Source organism: Rana temporaria, chromosome 12, assembly GCF_905171775.1.
Source record: "Rana temporaria chromosome 12, aRanTem1.1, whole genome shotgun sequence".
Lineage (NCBI taxonomy): Eukaryota > Metazoa > Chordata > Amphibia > Anura > Ranidae > Rana > Rana temporaria.
The window spans coordinates 26,288,902-26,308,901 of record NC_053500.1 but is presented as its reverse complement, the minus strand read 5'-3'; the positions used below and the strand labels follow the sequence as shown (position 1 = coordinate 26,308,901).

The window sequence follows — 20,000 nt, the reverse complement described above, 5'->3', positions numbered from 1 at the left end:
GTATAAATTACTTGTTTTTATTAAAATAAAAATCTCTTTTGATAAATGCACTAGGTCGGTGTGTTCTCCCTCTGTTGTTTTTTTCTCTGGCTGACTAACTCCCATGGATGATGGAGGCAAGCTTACTGAGGAGAAACAGGAAGTGAGAAATTCAGACAAAGAAAAAAAACATTTAGAAGGAAAAGGTAAGTGAACCAACAATGCACTAGCTTAAAGGAACCTATTTAGAAAATAAAAAACAACCCCTTTAAGGCAACGCACATTATTGCGCAAAATAACGCGTATCAAAGTACATGCATTAGTTCACGCACTGCAAATAATTAAATCGTCCCCATATAAATGTTACTGAAATATGTCCCTGCTGAACAATTTCCCACAACTGTATATCGGAGATTTCATCACCCTTTGTCCTGCGGGAGGGATAAATAAAGTAACTCTTCCCATTGGGAAAAAGCAGAGAAGGATTTAAAGGATAAGTTCACCTTTTGTAACATGTTGCACCCAGCTACCCAGACCCTTACCCCGCTGATCGTGTCTTCAATGCTTTACAGGTCCCTGACCAGAAACAATAATAAATGCGTATTTTTTTTTTTACATAAAAAAAAAAAAAAAGTGCATTTATTTTATTGTAAAGGTTAACTTATTCTTTAAAGTTTAAACACTCCACGCTGTAACCAGAACATAAATAAAATGTGTTGGGCTTTAGATGAATGTATGTGGCTTTTATATTTTCAGATGTAACTTGTAAAAAAGAAGAAAAAAAAACACACATCAAAAGATTGCTCTTTGAAGGGTTCACTTTATCTCCTTTTATTGTATTATGTAGGTGAAAAGCCAGACCCTGAGCAGACCTTCAAACTGACCTCCCTCCAGAACTTCAGTAGCTGCCTGAATAACACTTGCACAGTACTGGTGAACAATCACAATGTCGTATCTCACAGGCAATCTGACACAGTATTAATGGAGACTCCCCAAGACACTATAGTAAGTAGGCTAGTGGTGTGTAGTTTGCGGTAATCGCTGACATTCTGCAGTTATTAACACTGGGAATTTGCTGTTCGAGTTCTCCTGGTACTACTAGATCAGGTTCAGGCAGGTGGAGGCTGTATGTATTGTGCCACCATCGTCCAGATTTAGACCTTAAAAGTGTGACTCGGCTAAATCTTTTCAAAGTTTTGGGTGGAGTGGGGTTACAATAAAAGTGAGGAGAAAATGTTCAGGGACACAGACGGCTATAAAGAGGCTCATTTTATAACGGAGTAAAAAAAGGTATGTGTTTTTTGTGCCTGTTGGAGAAACCCCCTGACCCATAGACAATCCCTGAAATGCATAAAAGACTGGTTCAGGCGGATTTTGTGACTTGTGTTCCAAAAGTGGTGCCGCATGCTCCAAGTTCGTGTGCCTGTCCAGAACTTCTGCACACCAGACACTTTGGCCAAATCTGTCTGAGCCAGTTTATCTCTGTATACCAAAAGAGAATTGGTCTTAAAGGAGAAGTACAGCCAAAACTTGTTTGGCTGTACTTCTGTTGATCATAAGAGTGCAGCATGTTCTGCACACCTGTGACCAGTTTTTAGCCAACCGCCAGCTGAAGACCGCTGTTGGCTGACATCACAAAGCCGGTCCATGCTCGGGAAAGATCGTGACCATATGGTCAGGATCCGCCCACATGCCTGGAGAGGCACTCTACTCGGCCTCTCAGCGGGCCGCTGATTGCCTGAGCCAGCGGCTCCCGCCCCTCCACAGCCCAGCACTCCAATAAGTAGCTCTCTGCTCACTGAGAACTGAGCGATTGGTGGTGTTTGATCGCTCAGTTTTCAGCGTTCGAGCCAGTGAGGAACAGATGCAGCATTGGACTAATATTGCATCCATCTAGGTAAGTATAATTCCAAAAAACAAATCCCATATTAATTTTTTCAATTGCCTCCACTTTCGTAAGATATGAACTGTAAGAATTTTTATTTTGAGTTTGTCGCATTTCGTGCGACAATTGATTTTTGGCACATTTATCGCAACGCAATTTAAAATGTGGCGCATTTAGGAATTGGTGCACAAGTTGCGGTCAATGCTAAAAGTGATGCATATGCTTCATGAATTTGTCACAATACCTTAACAAGAAGGATTAAGGTCAGAAATGAGGCGCAGCAGCTTTGACACATCACTGATCGCTGCTCCCGATGCGGCGGCAAATTTAAAGGAACGTAAATGTTCGTGCGGCGCTTGGCAAGTGGTTAAAGTGATACTAAAGCTTTGTTTGTTGTTTAAAAAAAAATGTCCTACTTACCTCTACTGTGCAGCTTGTTTTGCAGAGTGGCCCCGAACATCCTCTTCTGGGGTCGCTCTCGCGGCTTCTCCCCGTATTAGATAACCCCCTGGGAGAAGCGCTCTCCCGAGGGGGTTGCCTTGCAGGCGCTCTCCTGTGTTATTAATTTGGCGTCCATAGACGCCGAATGTATGACTCGGCCCCGGCGCCTGTGTCATTGCATTTTATTGACAGCAGAGGGAGGCAATGGCTGCCCAGCTATCGGTCTATCCAATCAAAGCCGGGACTCCGTGGAGAGAAGGATGGCGCATCCCTGCCGAAGAGATGAAGGGGCTCAGGTAAGTAAAACGGGGGGCTGGGGGGCCGGTAACTGCCAGGTGTTTTTTTTTTCACCTTATGGCATAGGATGCATTAAGTTGAAAAACGCGAGCCTTTACAACCCATTTAATGAATACATTGTGATCCTGTGAGTTGACCAAATTTTCCCCACGGAGTAGACATGCCGTTTAGTGAATTTGCTGTAGTGTTGTCACCCTGTGCAGTTGCCTATCAGAGCAGGACACACATGCATCGGAGCTGGGAGAAGGTATCCATGTATTGCTTCCTCCTAATGCACATCTCCAGGATTTCGTCTTTGGCAGGATGACAACCTTGGCTACTGCTGAGGGCCTCAGAGTGATCTTAAACACAACCTCCCTTATTTTTATATATTTTGGCAGGAATTAAATAGATTGAACCTGGAATCCTCCAACCTAAAGTACTCCTTCAACACGGACTCCTCCATGTCTTTCATAGACCCAGCAGTGATCTCTCCTGATGCTTTGCCCTTGGGAACCGGCCCCTCTATATTGTCCAAACAGATTCAGAACAAACCAAAAAGCGGGCGCAGTCTATTGGGAGGTCCGGCAGCACTGAGCCCGCTCACACCCAGGTAAGATCTTAACTTTGTAATGCTTGACCTGGAGCAGTAATAGTTGTCCTTTGCTTTCCTGAATGATTAATGGAGTCTGGTGGACAGTCGTTTACCGACCATTTCGATTTGTTGGCCACTCCACTGAGGAGATCTTTTGCAATAGTTCCTGTTCTGTTCCTGTCTGTTTTGGAGTTTTCTGAGTTTTCTCACATGGATGTTCCCATTGTTCATTGTATAAGTGAAAAATCCATCAAGGGGGACGGGGGGCTTTGAAGGTATGGATATTTGGCAACCTAAGTATGGAGAGCTTGCTGCCAGAGTCCTTGATATCTTCAGGATCTCTCAAAGCTTGGAACATCTTTTTTAGGTAGCATAACCTTTAAAGTGGAGCATGGGGGTGCAGATGCTGTGGGAAGGAACGGAGGATCAGGTAAGTAAATCTTTTATTTTCCCCTAGGCATAAACAAGCAATTTAAAGTGTTTGTAAAGGTTCAGTTTTTTTTTTTTTATCATTCTTACCGCCGCTGTGCAGTTCGTTTTGCACAGAGTGGCTCCGATCCTCCTGTTTTGGGGTTCCACGATGGCTCTCGTGGCTCCTCCCCACAATAGCTAACCCCTCTTGTGAAGCGCTCTCCCGAGGGGGTTACCTTGTGGGCGCGCTCCTGTGTCATACACTCAGCATCCATAGCCGCCGAGTGTATGACTCGGCCCCTGGCGGCCACGTCATTAGATTTGATTGACAGCAGCGGGAGCCAATGGCTGTGCTGCTATCAATCTATCCAATCAACACCGAGACTCTGTGGAGAAGAGGACACCGGGGACGCGCAGAGCGGGTGAACTGGCTCAGGTAAGTAAAACGGGGGGGCCCGTGATTGCCAGGTGTCTTTTTCACCTTGGTGCATAGGATGCATTAAGGTGAAAAAATGGGAACCTTTACAACCCCTTTAACCATTGCAGTGTGGGCACAGTCATATGCAAGGGATTATTTGCCCGGAGTTGGGCTTTAAGGAATACAGTTGTGTTGCCTTCTTGCCCCAGCATGGTGACTGGACAGTGAAGGAACAGCAGCAACCTGATGAGGTCATCTTTATACTCTGCCCTGTCATATACAGGTTCTCAGCAGTGGAGCTTGATTGCCTGATACTGCTAGTCTTGCTTTCTGTCCGAGTTCTTCTCTTCAGGGGATTACAGAAAGCTCATTATAAAGGCAAATTTGGGAATCTATGCCAGCTGTAGAAAAATATACATTTGTTGTCTGACTAGTTCTGCTCTGTTCCTTTTTATATTTTCTGCCAGTTTTGGAATTTTGCCACTAGAAACACCCAGCCCGGGAGATGGGTCATATTTACAGACATACAACTCCTCCTGTGTCCTCGATGTGCCATCCTCTGGTACCCCTGCTAAGAAGGTTTGCAATTCCCTCAAACATTTTCTGCATTACATGTCATGTTAATTGGGTAATTAAATAATCACTGTGACCCTTCGATTTTCTCTGTCTAGTCTGTGGCCAGAATCAGCCAAGCAGGAACAAAGTCAGTGTTCTCACAGAGTGGCAACAGTCGGGACGTGACCCCAGTGCTGCTACAGACTCAGGGTTCTGGACCTCAGACCAGGTATATAGAAATTGCTCTAACTCTGGTGTTTTATTAAGGGAAAGCCTCTCCATAGAGTATGATCATGGCCTGGCGTTTTTTCCTCATCTCGGAATTAAAAATGTCTTCTGATCTTTGAACATAAAGAGACTTGGTCTAGCCCAGTAAAATTGTACAATTATCAGCATTTGTTTGATTGGCTTCCTGCTTTCTGTCTTTGCATTATCAAGATTGTTGTAACCAATTGAAACTGCAATAGGTTCTTTGCTTATGGTTGTTGAAAGTAGGCCATATTGAATACAATAAAATACGATATGAATATATTGAAAGTAATTTGTCTACTGATCTTGAGCTCCCCTATGTTATCCATGAAAAGGGTTTTAAAATGTATTTAAAGGGTTTATAAAGGTTCGTTTTTGATTAATAAAGTCATACTTGCCTCCTCTGTGCAAGGGTTTTGCACATGGCGGCCACGATCTTCCTCTTCTGGGGTTCCCCCAGCAGTACTCCTAGCTCCTCCCTGCATAGAGTGCCTCCACAGAGCCGCATTCTGTGGGGGCACTCCCGAGTCCTGATGCTGTCCATTAACGCAGACAGCAGGACTCGGCCCCGCCCCCAGCTGCCATGTCACTGGATTTGATTGACGGCAGCAGAAGCCATTGTCTCCCGCTGCTATCAGTCTATCCAATGAGGACCTGAGACAGTGGCTGGAGCTGCTGTGCTCATTCTCATCGCTGGAAAGATTGGATTCAGGTAAGTAAAAAGTGGGCTCTGGGGGGGCTGCTGCATGCACTACAGAAGGTTTTTCACCTTAATGCATTAAGGTGAAAAACCTTTTAACCACTTCCCCACCGCTCCATAGACAAAAGACGTCTACAGCGCGTGGAGTTATTCCGGGACGGCGTCCCTGGGACGTCCTCCCAGAATGCTTCACTCGCACGCCCCCTGCGGCGCGCTCCCAGAAGCATCTGTGAGCGCCGGGTCTAGAAGACCCGGCGCATCACAGATCGCGGTAAATCGCCGCTGATAGCGGCGGTTTACCACGTGATCGCTCCGTCAAATGACGGAGCGATCACTTGTAAACAAACCGGCGTCATGTCATGACGCCGGTTCCTCCCTCTCCTCTCTGTACCGATCGGTACAGTGTGAGAGGAGAGGGGGGAGAGCGGCAGCAGCAGCAGCTGCTGTGGGATGGATCTGTGACAAATGCAGTCACAGATCCAGCCATCCTTCCCTGCGCAATACTCTGCAATAAATAACACCCATACTCTGCAATACCCCCCACACTCTGCAATACCCCCCCCACTCTGCAATACCCCCCACACTCTGCAATACCCCCCACACTCTGCAATACCCCCCATACTCTGCAATACCTGCTAATATGACAGAAACGAGAATTTTATTTTTTATTTTTACAGAATTTTCAGTGTTTTTTCTTTTATAGCGCAAAAAATAAAAACCGCAGAGGTGATCAAATACCACCAAAAGAAAGCTCTATTTGTGGGGAAAAAAGGACAAAAATTTCAGATGGGCACAATGTTGTATGACTGAGTTATTGTCATTCAAATTGTGAGAGCACCGAAAGCTGAAAATTGGTCTGGTGAGGAAGGGGGTTTAAGTGCCCAGTGGTCAAGAGGTTAAAGCCAAAATGAGTGATAACACCCACCAGGTTATTATTACCGGCTGTGTTCTTGCTAGAGAGATTCCCCCTCTGTACTGGTGTCTGTTGTTTTTGGAATTGAAACTCATGGGACATAGTAAGTTATTACAGTTGACGCCAAACAGAAGGTGAGGGAAAATCTTCCAATGGGGATCCCTGTTTAGTGACGACTCTCTAAGAGGAGATTTACCCTTATTTTGAGTAGTTTTCCTCACTTCCTTTAGGACCCTTTCACACAGGGCTGTACGATCAGCTCTGCCTGTCAGTTTTTTTAGGCAGACCTGATTGGACCCTCCAGTGTCTGCCATTGGAGCGGCGGAAATGTCTGACATCTGCCGCCATCCGATCCTGCCTGCAAAAAAACTGATGGTGGTCCTGTTTTTCCATCCATCCATCCGATTGGATGGAAATGGACAGTCAGTCCATTTCCATGTGATTTCCCCATAGAGGAGAGCGGGACTGTGTCCGTGTCCACTCTAGCACAGCGAAGCTGACAGACCCATTTTCCGCCTTCATATTTTACCTGAACTATTCAAAAGGGAGCATGTGTGTTTTGAAAGAGAACAAATCATGTAGGTAGCTTCCGCTTTAGCGTCGTTTTCTAATTTGCGCATCATTCGCTTTTACTAAAAGGTGCATGACCTGCGGTTTCCTCCTTTAGAGATTAGCTATTTAAATATTTGACCTGCTGGTGAAAACTGGTTAACCACTTAAGGACCAGCCCATGTACATATACGTCCACAATATGGCACGTACAGGCACATGGGCGTATAGGTACGTCCTCGCCTATTAGCGGGTGGGGGGTCCGATCGGGACCCCCCCCGCTACATGCGGAGGTCGGGTCCGCTCGGGGAGCGATCCGGGACCACGGCGCGGCTATTTGTTTATAGCCGCTCCGTCGCGATCGCTCCCCGGAGCTGAAGAACGAGGAGAGCCGTGTGTAAACACGGCTTCCCCGTCCTTCACTATGGCGGCGCATCGATCGCGTCATTCCCTTTATAGGGAAGACACGATCGATGACGTCATTCCTACAGCCACACCCCCAAACAGTTGTAAACACATACTAGGTGCACCCTAACTCCTACAGCGCCACCTGTGGTTAACTCCCAAACTGCAACTGTCATTTTCACAATAAAGAATGCAATTTAAATGCATTTTTTGCTGTGAAAATGACAATGGTCCCAAAAATGTGTCAAAATTGTCCGAAGTGTCCGCCATAATGTCGCAGTCACGAAAAAAATTGCTGATCGCCGCCATTAGTAGTAAAAAAAAAAAAAAAAATAAAAATGCAATAAAACTATCCCCTATTTTGTAAACACTATAAATTTTGCGCAAACCAATCGATAAACGCTTATTGCGATTTTTTTTTTACTAAAAATAGGTAGAAGAATACGTATCGGCCTAAACTGAGGAAAAAAAATGTTTTTATATATGTTTTTGGGGGATATTTATTACAGCAAAAAGTAAAAAATATTGCTTTTTTTTCAAAATTGTCGCTCTATTTTTGTTTATAGCGCAAAAACTAAAAACCGCAGAGGTGATCAAATACCACCAAAAGAAAGCTCTATTTGTGGGGAAAAAAGGACGCCAATTTTGTTTGGGAGCCACGTCGCACGACCGCGCAATTGTCTGTTAAAGCGACGCAGTCCCGAACTGTAAAAACACCTTGGGTCTTTAGGCTGCATATTGGTCCGGGGCTTAAGTGGTTAAGAAACCAGAAAAGGCAAAATCTAAGCAGACTAAACTTTTAATTTTAAAGTTTTTCCAAAGCCAAAACTTTTTTTTTTTGTAAGATAGTGGAGAACAATTTAGAAGCACTGTTGGATTTAATTTCTGGAAAGATTCACTTCTTTAATAGATGAAAATATGATTGAAGTTCCGTTTTAAAGGGGTTGTAAAGACAAAAATCTTTTCCTCTTAAATTAAAGTCTGACAGTAGCTGATAAAGTAAAAAGTAATGTTTTGCATTATAACTAGTTTGATACCTGTTGAAATCGAGCTGATTTATTCACCTCCGTCACTCCTGAATCATTATTCTCACCGACTTCCTGGTTTGCGGTGCGCATTCATTCTTGCTACATCGCGGCCTAATGGGAACTACAGTTCCCATTAGGCTTGGCCTCCATGCCTGTGAGGGATAAGAGAGCATCTTCACGCAGGGCTGTAGTCATAGGGAGGGGGTGAGCACATTCTGCTTTCCACCATGCAAAACGGCTCAGATGCTGGTGGAAAGCAAGAAGAGGAGAGACAGGAAATGGCATTTTCAAACCTGGATTACTGTATTTTGGAGGTCAAAAGAAAAAATGAGGCAAGGGATATTTAAATACTCTAGCTTGCAGCAATCAATTGATCTAATAAAAAACGAACCTTTAACTGCATGTATTTTACAAGGCTGTAATCAAAAGTAGTCAAGCAGTTGGCATCTATTAAAAACATAAATTTGTCATAACTACCTTTTTAAATAATAAAAAAAAGACTAAAATGATATATAATGCAGCTTTAGTATATATCTGCAAGTTTACCTTCTATTTAGCTTTTTGAGTTTTTTTTTTCTTTTTTTTCAGTACTACGCCGCAGGTACTGAGCCCGACAATGGCTGCCCCTCCTAATGCATTACCTCGGCGTAGTTCCCGCCTCTTCACCAGCGACAGCTCTACTACCAAGGTAAGACACAAACTACACTGCTTGGCATTTAATTGATGGTCAAATATTAAAAGGGCATGTATTAGGGTATTCAAGTCTGTTCAAGCAACCTTTTTAGATATGGATGAACCCCGGTGGTGTGAATCCTCCAATTTTATCTTGTGTATAGAAAAAAAAATTCTGGGCTTTTTTTCTTTAACCCCTTAACGCCCGCCGCAGGACCATTTACGTCCGCAAAATGGCACGGACAGGCAGATGGGCTTATATATACGTTCTTGCCTTCTAGCGGGTGGGGGGTCCGATCGGCACCCCCTCCGCTGCGTGCGGCGGGCGGATTCCCTCGGGGAGCGATCTGGGACGACGGCGCGGCTATTCGTTTATAGCCGCTCCGTCGCGATCGCTCCACGGAGCTGAAGAACGGGGAGAGCCGTATGTAAACACGGCTTCCCCGTGCTTCACTGTGGCGGCGTATAGATCAAGTGATCCTTTTTATAAGGGAGACTCGATCGATGACGTCAGTTGTAAACACACACTAGGTGAACCCTAACTCCTACAGCGCCCCCTGTGGTTCACTCCCAAACTGCAACTGTCATTTTCACAATAAACAATGCAATTTAAATGCATTTTTTGCTGTGAAAATGACAATGGTCCCAAAAATGTGTCAAAATTGTCCGAAGTGTTCGCCATAATGTCGCAGTCACGAAAAAAATCGCTGATCGCCGCCAATAGTAGTAAAAAAAAAAAAAATTAATAAAACTGCAATAAAACTATCCCCTATTTTGTAAACGCTATAAATTTTGCGCAAACCAATCGATAAACGCTTATTGCGATTTTCTTTTTTTTTTTTTTACCAAAAATAGGTAGAAGAATACGTATCGGCCTAAACTGAGGAAAAAATAAATTTTTATATATGTTTTTGGGGGATATTTATTATAGCAAAAAGTAAAAAATATTGCATTTTTTTCAAAATTGTCGCTCTATTTTTGTTTATAGCGCAAAAAATAAAAACCGCAGAGGTGATCAAATACCACCAAAAGAAAGCTATATTTGTGGGGGACAAAGGGACGCCAATTTTGTTTGGGAGCCACGTCGCACGACCGCGCAATTGTCAAAGCGACGCAGTGCCGAATCGCAAAACCTGGCCATTTAGCTGCAAAATGGTCCGGGGCTTAAGTGGTTAAACTTCTTGAGTGACACATTTTAACAGCAGACTTGCTGGATTAAACAGACCTGGGGCTATGGTGCAGGGATACTAAAAGCATTAGGATTCCAACCGCTAGTGTCTGCCCAGCACTAAATTGTCAAGTTTGTTGAATGACCCTTGCAGATCAGTGATTTACAAGATGGATTATTTTGACTCATTACATAAACTGTACTCTTGTCTACTTTGCTACTCTTTCAGGAGAACAGTAAAAAGCTGAAAATGAAATTTCCTCCCAAAATCCCAAATCGGAAAACCAAAAGCAAAACCAATAAAAGTGGTGTCACACAATCCAATCTAAACGAGAGTTTGGAAATCAGCAAGTTGGATTCATCCATTATCTCAGAGGGAAAGATGTCCAACGTGGGGCCTCAAATACAGGCCCTGTCAATACAAAAAGCAGCAGCAGGTAATGTGTCTTTCTTTCCAGTCTGTCCTGTTTTTTGTCATGGAGATGATACAGTACTTGTAAAACGGAAATCTACACAGTGGTTGGACAATGGACACATGCATTTAGATGGAACAGGGGTGTTCTACAGATAAGCTGTGAGTGTGCTGGACAGGATGAGCATATGGTGAAGAGTATAGGATATTTTGAAAAGAGAGTACTGTAAAGTCTAGAGCATGGGTCTTCAAACTACGGCTCTCCAGTTGTTCAGGAACTACAATTCCCATCATGCCTAGTCATGTCTGTGAATGTCATTGTGTTACAATGCCTTATGGGATGTGTAGTTCCACCACAGCTGGAGGGCCGTAGTTTGAGGATCCTTGGTCTAGAGGGACCTGATGTATCAAGGGAGGAATGGGAGGAGAGACCTTGTAGGGGTGTGTCATGGACCTTGAGATATTAAAGTGTTTCTACTTGACATATGTTACACAGGAGAGGGACATTCAATGCAAGGCTTTTGAAATGCTAAGTGGAACCAGCTTGCGAAATACCTTTTATTGTGTTCTGCAGGTTAAGAGCGGGTGTCGGAGTCAGGCCGTCTAGCTGGAACCAGGTTATTGTGTACATTGATTACCCCCTGGGGCTTCTGTCTCAATACACAAGTCTTTCTATCCAAGCTATTGGACCAATCCCTGTTGACAATTTCAAGTCCTCATTTGCATGGTCAAGGGGGACCTGAGTGAAGACTGCATATACTTTACAATTGACCAATAGGAAAGCGGTTGTTGGGAGTGGGATGTTCCAAATTCTGTATAAAAGTGTGCTGTGTAATTGAAAATAAAGAGTCCTGTTGGAACTTACATACAGCCTGCCTGGTGTTTGTTCTTAATGGGTCCGAATGGCACATAGCTGTAATTCGGATCCCGGAACCTTGGATGACTGGACCATCAGACGTTGCAATCTGCAAGCTGACTCACTGGTAGCAGAGGAGTGTCGGGAGAGCAGGACCTGGGCGAGGAAGGATCTCGTCACATTGGTTGGCAGCGGTGGGATTTGCTCTCCAGTTACTGGGACAACTCCAAACCACCACCATGAATGACCAGCTATGCAGCCTGGAGGAGAACCATGCTAAAAGACTTGCTTGAGAGCCGTGGAGGGACCGGTGGGAAGAACAAGGCCACCCTGATCATTGCGCTAGCCGAGATGGATCAGAGGGATGGTGATGCAGGACCCCGGTCAGTTGAAGACTTGTTCCAGCAGCGAGTTCAACAGCGGTTGGCATTATATGGTGCGAACCCATCAGAGACCGCCATACAGAATACCATTAGAGACCTCCAGCGGCAGGATGAGAGAGAACGAGAGCGACAACAGAGAGAACGAGAGCGGCAACAGGAGCTGAGAATTGCAGAAATACGGCGATCGGTGACAACGCCTAAAGAAGCAGCACCAAATGAAAGAAGAGGAGAGGTACAGATATCAGTAACCATGGAAGAGGAATTCAGAAGGAGGTTGCGAGAGAAGCAGATACAGCGCAGAGGACCAGTATCAGAGGAGGTCCTGCTTGGATGGTCTGATTCGATCCGCTGCGAACTCTGGAAAGAAGCGCTAGCCCGCGAGCAGCGACACCAGGGAAAAGCTCTCCCCTCCATCCATGTAAGGTACTGGTCACAGTATGAAGTACGGATGCTGTTATTGGGGGAACAACCAAAGCAGGAGTGGACAGCAGAGTTAAGCAGGCTGATCCGGGAAGAGATGCGGTTGGACGAGAGCTACAGAGCCCTCCGGTGGTATGTAGTCCAAGAGTGCCCGTGGTCAGCGGATGACAGCCCCACGGAAGGCTTTGACTATGATGGCCTGGGATTGTTGTATTGGAGGATGTCCAGGGATCCCAACTTTGGGAGCGATCGGGAGTGGCGTTGGGAGGAAATAATGGAGCACAGAGAGCGAAGACTGAATGTCCCGGAAGTGCACTGGTTACAGGAAGATTTGGAATTCCTGGCCGCTCAAGAATGGGAACTGGAAATCACCTACAAACAGCTGCTAGACTCCGCTCAGCAGCAGGGTGAGGTTCCCTTTACCTGGGACTATGAGGAAATATCAGCTGACAGTGATGAAATCCTGGCTGATGAATCAGCAGTGGAAAATCGGGAGCTTGCCATTCCCAAAGCTGAAGTGCTGACCGCACGGCCGAGCTCTGCTAACCTCTGCTCAGTACCCATAGCATCTTCTGGGTTCCATGGACAGGAGATGGTGAACCTCTATCCCCAGACACCAGTTGTAGAGACAGGGGATTTGATAGACTTTTCTGCTGAGGAAGAACAACCTGGGGAGCCTCCAGCAGAAGAGCTGGTATCAGGGCCAAACTTCACTGTGCTCTGCCCAGCACCAAGGGCAGTATTTGTGGAGTTACAAGGAACTTCCCCAGCTGAAGCGCTGGTCACAGGACAGAGGGATCAAGACCTCTGCCCCACCCCCGTGGCAGTTCCGGAGGCTCAGGGTGAGAAGATGGCAATCACTCCCCAGCCACAGATTACAGAATGTATGGACTGTTCAGAGGATGTTATGGATTATGCACCCCCAGCAGAAGTGCTGGCAACAGGGCAGAATGCTAGCCATCTCTGCCCAGCACTGGGACCAACTGTGGAGTTCCAGGGAGCCGGGGCGGTTGGCCCCCCTCCCCAGCAACAAGCTGAGGTAGTAAAGCTGTTACTCCCAGCTGAATCACTGGCAGCAGGGCAGGATGCTACTGGCTGCTGCACACAACTACAGCTTGAGCGGATATCGGTGGATGGGACTGTGGTCCCCACTCACAGCAACCCAGCGGAAGAGCTGGCAACAGAGCAGAGTGCCCCGGGCCTCTGCTCTCAACTAACAGAAGAGGGGGTTCCTGTGGTAGTGGATGGGACTCCGATCTCCACAGACACAACCCCAGAAAATGGTGCGGCACTGAGACAGGAGGATGTCGGCTTTGCTTTGCAAGCACCGGGGGATTTTTACCTAGCATCAGTGGATGGGACTGCAGTCTCCACTGGTATACCCCAGGAATGGTGGCCAGTTGGCCCAGATTCCCAATGGCATGATGAACTGAGCCCAGCCACCCTGTCTTCTCTCCAGCGGCTGAAAGGACTCCAGGGAGAAGGGCCAGTCCAGGCCTCTCCCCAGCGGCAGGCGTGTTCTCTGAGAGAGGCAGAGATTGGCTGGGTGAGTAATGCTCTCTTTGGGACAAGGTATCTGGGGTACTGGGTGGGTACCGAAATTGGGGTCTCTCCCAGTGTTAGTCTCCTGCCAAAGGGGGAGATGTGTGACAGACCTAGCCGGGACAGGGGCTTTTGGAGAGGACTTAATGTGAGCCTCTTGCCGTCCGATTATGGGCCAGGACCTCAAAACAGGAAGGCAGATGGGTCATCCCAGCACAGTCCTGGAACTTTAAGACTACTTTTCCAACATCCTCGAGTTGACCCGTTTGGGTCCCACTGCGGCTGTTGGACTGGTTCCCAGGGGAAGTAATGTCATGGACCTTGAGATATTAAAGTGTTTCTACTTGACATATGTTACACAGGAGAGGGACATTCAATGCAAGGCTTTTGAAATGCTAAGTGGAACCAGCTTGCGAAATACCTTTTATTGTGTTCTGCAGGTTAAGAGCGGGTGTCGGAGTCAGGCCGTCTAGCTGGAACCAGGTTATTGTGTACATTGATTACCCCCTGGGGCTTCTGTCTCAATACACAAGTCTTTCTATCCAAGCTATTGGACCAATCCCTGTTGACAATTTCAAGTCCTCATTTGCATGGTCAAGGGGGACCTGAGTGAAGACTGGATATACTTTACAATTGACCAATAGGAAAGCGGTTGTTGGGAGTGGGATGTTCCAAAATTCTGTATAAAAGTGTGCTGTGTACTTGAAATAAAGGGTCCTGTTGGAACTTACATACAGCCTGCCTGGTGTTTGTTCTTAATGGGTCCGAATGGCACATAGCTGTAATTCGGGTCCCGGAACCTTGGATGACTGGACCATCAGACGTTGCAATCTGCAAGCTGACTCACTGGTAGCAGAGGAGTGTCGGGAGAGCAGGACCTGGGCGAGGAAGGATCTCGTCACAGGGTGTATCTAGCTTGGAAGAGAGACCTGTAAAGTAGAGTTGGACTTGCTGTTTTAAGAATAGAAGAGAAACTTGTGAGAGACCTAGGGTATCTAGAAAGTAAGAGAGGCCTGTAAAGTTGAGAGACCTGGAGTACAGTATTTAGAATGGAAGATTTGTGTGAGAGGTGATTAACCTTTCCACTATCCTAACTTTAAGACCCCTTTCACACTGAGCCGCCTATAGCGTCTGCGGTAAAATGCCTCTATTTTTACCACTGATGCTATGGGCGGATTTGCGGCGCATTTCGGATGCTAGCGGGGCGCTTTTAATCCCTGCTAGCGGCCGAGAAAGGGTTAAAACCGCCCGCAATGCGATGTTGCAGCGCATTACCAGTGGTATAGCCAAGCTGTCCCATTGATTTCAATGGGCAGGAGCAGTAAACGCACTGTTCCAAAGATGCGGCTAGCAGGACTTTTTTTTTTACCTTGCTGCTAGAGCAGCGCTCCAGTGTGAAAGCCCTCTGCATTTCACACTGGAATGAATGGTGCAGCTGTTTTAGGGCGGATTGCAGGCGCTATTTTGCAAAACGCACTCAGTGTGAAAAGGGGTCTTAGGATGCTGGTACCCGCCCCTACTTGAACCACCTAAATTGAGGCATTACTCTACATCAGTGTTTCCCAACTCCAGTCCTCAAGGCACACCAACAGGTCATGTTTTCAGGATTTCCCTCAGATGAAACGGCTGTGGTAATTACTAAGGCAGTGAAACTGATCAAATCAACTGTGCAAAATAATGGAAAGCCTGAAAACCTGACCTGTTGGTGTGCCTTGAGGACTGGAGTTATGGTAAACCTTGGCACCCCAGATGTTTTGGAACTACATTTTCCATGATGTTTAACTACACTGCAGAGTGCATGAGCATCATGGGAAATGTAGTTCCAAAACATTTAGGCTGCCTACATTTCCCATGATGCTCATGCACTCTACAGTGTAGTTAAACATCATGGAAAATGTAGTTCCAAAACATCTGGGGTGCCAAGGTTTGCTATAATTGACCTAAGCTATATGAGGAATAAAAGGGAGGCCTGCAAGTAAAAAAAAAAGACCTGGGGTACAAAATGCAAGAGAAGTCTGTAATGTAGAGCAGCACCTGCACAATATATTGAATGGAAGAGTGGCCCATCAAGTAGGGAGGGACCTGGAGTCTATCTAAAATAGAGGCTTGTGGAGTGTATATTTAAAATGGACGAGAGGTTTGTAATGTAGAGGGGGACCTAAAGACCCCTTTCACACTGAAGCGTTTTTACATCGTTTTAGCGTTTAAAATAGCTCTATTAAAACACTCGCCATGCATCTCAATGGACCCTTTCACACGGAGTCCTGCAAGCAGCATCTTTGGAGCAGCTTTTGGGCGCTGAAAAAAACGCCCCTCTCCATTTAAATGAATTGAAAGCGCTGTAAAAACGTCACACTGAGGCACATGCAAAAACGCCCTAAAACGTTAGGGTCTTAGCGGTGCTTTACCAGCACATTGGGATTGCTTCGCTCGAAAAACGCCCCAGTGTGAAAGGGGCCAAAGTGTTTGTAAACTATTACCTTATAAAACAACCCATCTAGTTTAAAACCCATATGAAGGGAAAAACATTTTTGTGTAAATTAAAAAAAATTGATAAAATTAAAAAAATATCTACAAGGAAGAGCAGAGAAACCTTTTGAAGTGGAAGAGCCTACAGAAGGAAAACGAATGGTGGGGTGGTTATGGAGGCTGCAACCAAAGGTTTATATATTTAAGTGTAACCTTGAAGTTCTTGACTCATTTTAGGAGCATGACTGCTGATGTGGTAATCCAGCATATTTTATCAGCATTAGAAAGCTGAACTTGCACCTGGAGCTTAGCTGCTGAAATTACGTTTTTCCAGCAGGTAAGTGTACCATACAGCAGTGGTCACCAACCCTGTCCTCAGGGCCCACTAACAAGCCAGGTTTTATGTATTCCCTTGGGGAGATGCAGACTAGATTACTGAAATCTCTGAGCAGCAAATGCTATCACCTGTGATGTATTTCAGTTCTCTTGCAAACCTGGCCTGTTAGTGGGCCCTGAGGACGGGGTTGATAACCGCTGCTATACAACTCACTGTGAGCTATGGATTCGTTGTTGTGAAACTTTGTCGGGCATATGCAACTAGCGGACCTCTAGCTGTTGCAGAACTACAAATCCCATGAGGCATAGCAAGCCACCGACAGCCATGAGCATGACACCCAGAGGCAGAGGCATGATGGGACTTGTAGTTTTGCAACAGCTGGAGGTCCGCTAATTGCATATCCCTGCTTTATGTGGTACATAGATGAAAATTGAGAATAATTCTGCTAAATTAGAGTAACATGTTTTAGTTGGTGCTAAATACAGTACTTATGTATGTTTCTTTTTTTCCAGAAGGTTTGATGAGCCTATTGAGGGACATGGGAAAGGGTTATTTGGCTTTGTGCTCATATAATTGTAAAGAGGCTATCAATATCCTGAGCCACCTCCCCTCTCATCACTATAACACTGGTTGGGTTCTGTGTCAGATCGGCAGAGCTTATTTTGAGATGGCCGAGTATTTACAGGTAAGGATCGAGGACTTTTTGTAACAAGTATTAGGAGTATCACATACTGCAGGCAACTTTTGGATGTGAGAAATATATGGAAATTAGGCTAATTGTACTGTATACAATGGGTTAATTTTTCCAGCTTGATTTCTTTTTATATATGCATATGTATGTATGAGAATGATCAATACTGCTTATTTTCCTTAAAGAGTTTATATCAGGAATGATATATGATGGTTTTTAAAGTCAAAAGAACACAGCATTGAAATTTGAAGGACAAGCATGTTCTCCCATTCCCCCTTCTACTGCCATTTCCTCTTTGCTACACATTCCAAGCCTTTACTGTAGAGAAAACCCTATGAAAAGGATTTTCAAGAGGAAATCGCCCCTCATCCTGTCTTCCCCTGAACCAAATGACTGTTTGAATCTTGTAACCAAAGGAATTCTATGTAAAATGGCGAATGAGTCTGAAAAAAAAACACGAGGGGACTTTATGTCACATAACAAGAAGGGTGTGTGCAACTAGTCTGAGAAGAACATGGAATAGGAAACCACCCTTCTATATGAACTGGCCAATGAGGGTTCCCTGCTAAGCACAGGGGGCGTGTAATAAGGGGGCTGGGATGAATGAATTATATGGGTTGACCAATGAGAATGCATTTTGTGATCGTGTGCTGATAATAAAGCCAACTGCCTAGATGGCAGCCATTCTCTCTGCTGTTGAAACGTTGGAAGGTGAGCATGTGGTTTGTTTTGTCTATAGATTGCACGGTTTCACCATAGTAATTTGAATCAGACGGTAGAATGGGTTAGCCCTGAGATTGTATCAGGAAATCAATTAATTAATGAGTCCACATCACTAGCAGTCCACTATATGTAAAATTAAAAGTGCAGTTTTGTTCAACTGCTTTATAGAAGGATAAGTACACTATATTTGCACTTAGAATTTTCTGCCCCCTTCTCCCATCCCTTTCAGAATAGGTTACCAGGGATCCTCAAACTACGGCCCTCCAGCTGTTGCGGAACTACACATCCCATGAGGCATTGTAAAACTCTGACATTCACAGTCATGACTAGACATGATGGGAATTGTAGTTCCTGAACAACTGGAGGGCTGTAGTTTGAAGACCCCTGGGTTATACTTATTACAGCCATTCTCCTCTAAGATCTTCACTGTGAGCCTGCCTCAGACTGTGTTTGATATGAAGCTCCTTGTGTCGTCCTAAATGAATTTGCCCCTTTTTATTTTTTTGCAGGCAGAACGCGTGTTCTCAGAGGTGCGCAGGATTGAAAGCTATCGAGTAGAAGGCATGGAGATCTACTCAACCACACTCTGGCATTTGCAGAAGGATGTAGCCCTGTCCGTGCTCTCGAAGGACCTCACTGACATGGACAAAAACTCCCCAGAGGTACAGACTTTGTAAGGGGGTGAGGGGTTGCAGTCAATTGTCAGCTGGGAACGTTCTGTAATGGGCCAATCTTAGAGGAGCCCAGGGATCATTCTGGACTTCAATGGTATATTTATTAGAGCAAAAAGAAGCAAATATGAGAAGTTCATGGTTGTGTTTCTCTCATCTCTGTACGTATTTGACTTCTGTCTGGTATCTGTTACAAGAGTTTTTTCTTCTACCTGGGGTAGGTGTTGAAGAGAATGTATTTAGTCTCTATATCGAGGGGTGCTATAAGATGTGAAGATTGCAGCATAGGCAGTAATTTTATAGTTTGTGTAATTTCAGGCTTGGTGTGCTGCTGGGAACTGCTTCAGTCTGCAGAGAGAACATGACATTGCCATTAAGTTTTTCCAGCGGGCTATCCAGGTAGATCCCTGTTATGCATATGCCTTCACTCTCCTCGGCCACGAATTCGTACTAACAGAGGAGCTAGATAAAGCTCTTGCTTGTTTTCGTAACGCCATCCGCGTCAACCCCAGACACTACAATGCATGGTGAGTGACACCTTTAGAATAAGTCCACTTCTTTTTGGCTTTCTGCACCCTTTTAGTTGGCTCATGTATATGTATTTTGTGCTTTCTGAGTTCTCTTCTATTTTTCTATGAATGGTAAAATGCTAATGGCAATATTTAAAATTGTTGAGAACAGTAGTTTTTTTATATAATATTTTTTTTTTAATCAGGTTTTTCTATTAAACATTTTGTCAATACTAAAAAATATGTATGTTTGTTTTGTTTTTTCTTTAAGGATAAGTTACCCTTTAACAAAAAATATTAAATGCACATACAATATTTGTATTTTTCAAAGGAGACTGCAGAGCATTGCACCTGCGATCAGCAAATCATGGGTGCATTGTCCACCTCCTGCAGAATCTCAGCATAGCTGTCTGCTTGTACCTCATGCAGGCAGCCAGGTACCTAAGGGTGGGAAGATCGATGGACTGAGATCACTCACCAGTACCCTAACAGTTAATTAAAAACTACAAGCCATCAGCCCCACATGGCGGTGCCTGGGAGGGGGGCAGGGGGAGAGGCTGCAGATGCTGGAACATGTTGCATGTTTCACCCTAAAAATATGTGGAATTTGTAACATGTTCCAAAGGTGAACCTATCCTTTTTACTACATATATCGCAGGGTATCTTCACGAGATTTGCATTGTAACATTTGTCCATTTGAGATTGTAATCTTTATCCCTATTGTGCTGTCGCAGGTATGGTCT

The 20,000-nt window shown here is 45.0% G+C and overlaps 1 protein-coding gene across 2 annotated transcripts in view; it reads left to right on the top strand.

Annotated features, from left to right (window-relative positions):
- The window catches only part of CDC27 (cell division cycle 27), a 52,449-nt gene that overhangs the window by 25,177 nt on the left and 7,272 nt on the right, over positions 1–20,000 (top strand). Inside the window, exons 6-15 of one of the 2 annotated variants that reach the window (XM_040331550.1) lie at positions 827–984; positions 2,983–3,194; positions 4,473–4,584; positions 4,677–4,789; positions 8,993–9,092; positions 10,474–10,681; positions 17,179–17,348; positions 18,587–18,739; positions 19,067–19,275; positions 19,992–20,000. The exon at positions 19,992–20,000 is cut by the window's right edge and continues 109 nt beyond it. In XM_040331550.1, coding sequence (XP_040187484.1) covers positions 827–984; positions 2,983–3,194; positions 4,473–4,584; positions 4,677–4,789; positions 8,993–9,092; positions 10,474–10,681; positions 17,179–17,348; positions 18,587–18,739; positions 19,067–19,275; positions 19,992–20,000 — 1,444 coding nt within the window. Of the gene's footprint in view, positions 1–826; positions 985–2,982; positions 3,195–4,472; positions 4,585–4,676; positions 4,790–8,992; positions 9,093–10,473; positions 10,682–17,175; positions 17,349–18,586; positions 18,740–19,066; positions 19,276–19,991 lie in introns of both variants that reach the window. The other variant, XM_040331549.1, reaches the window with a different exon arrangement.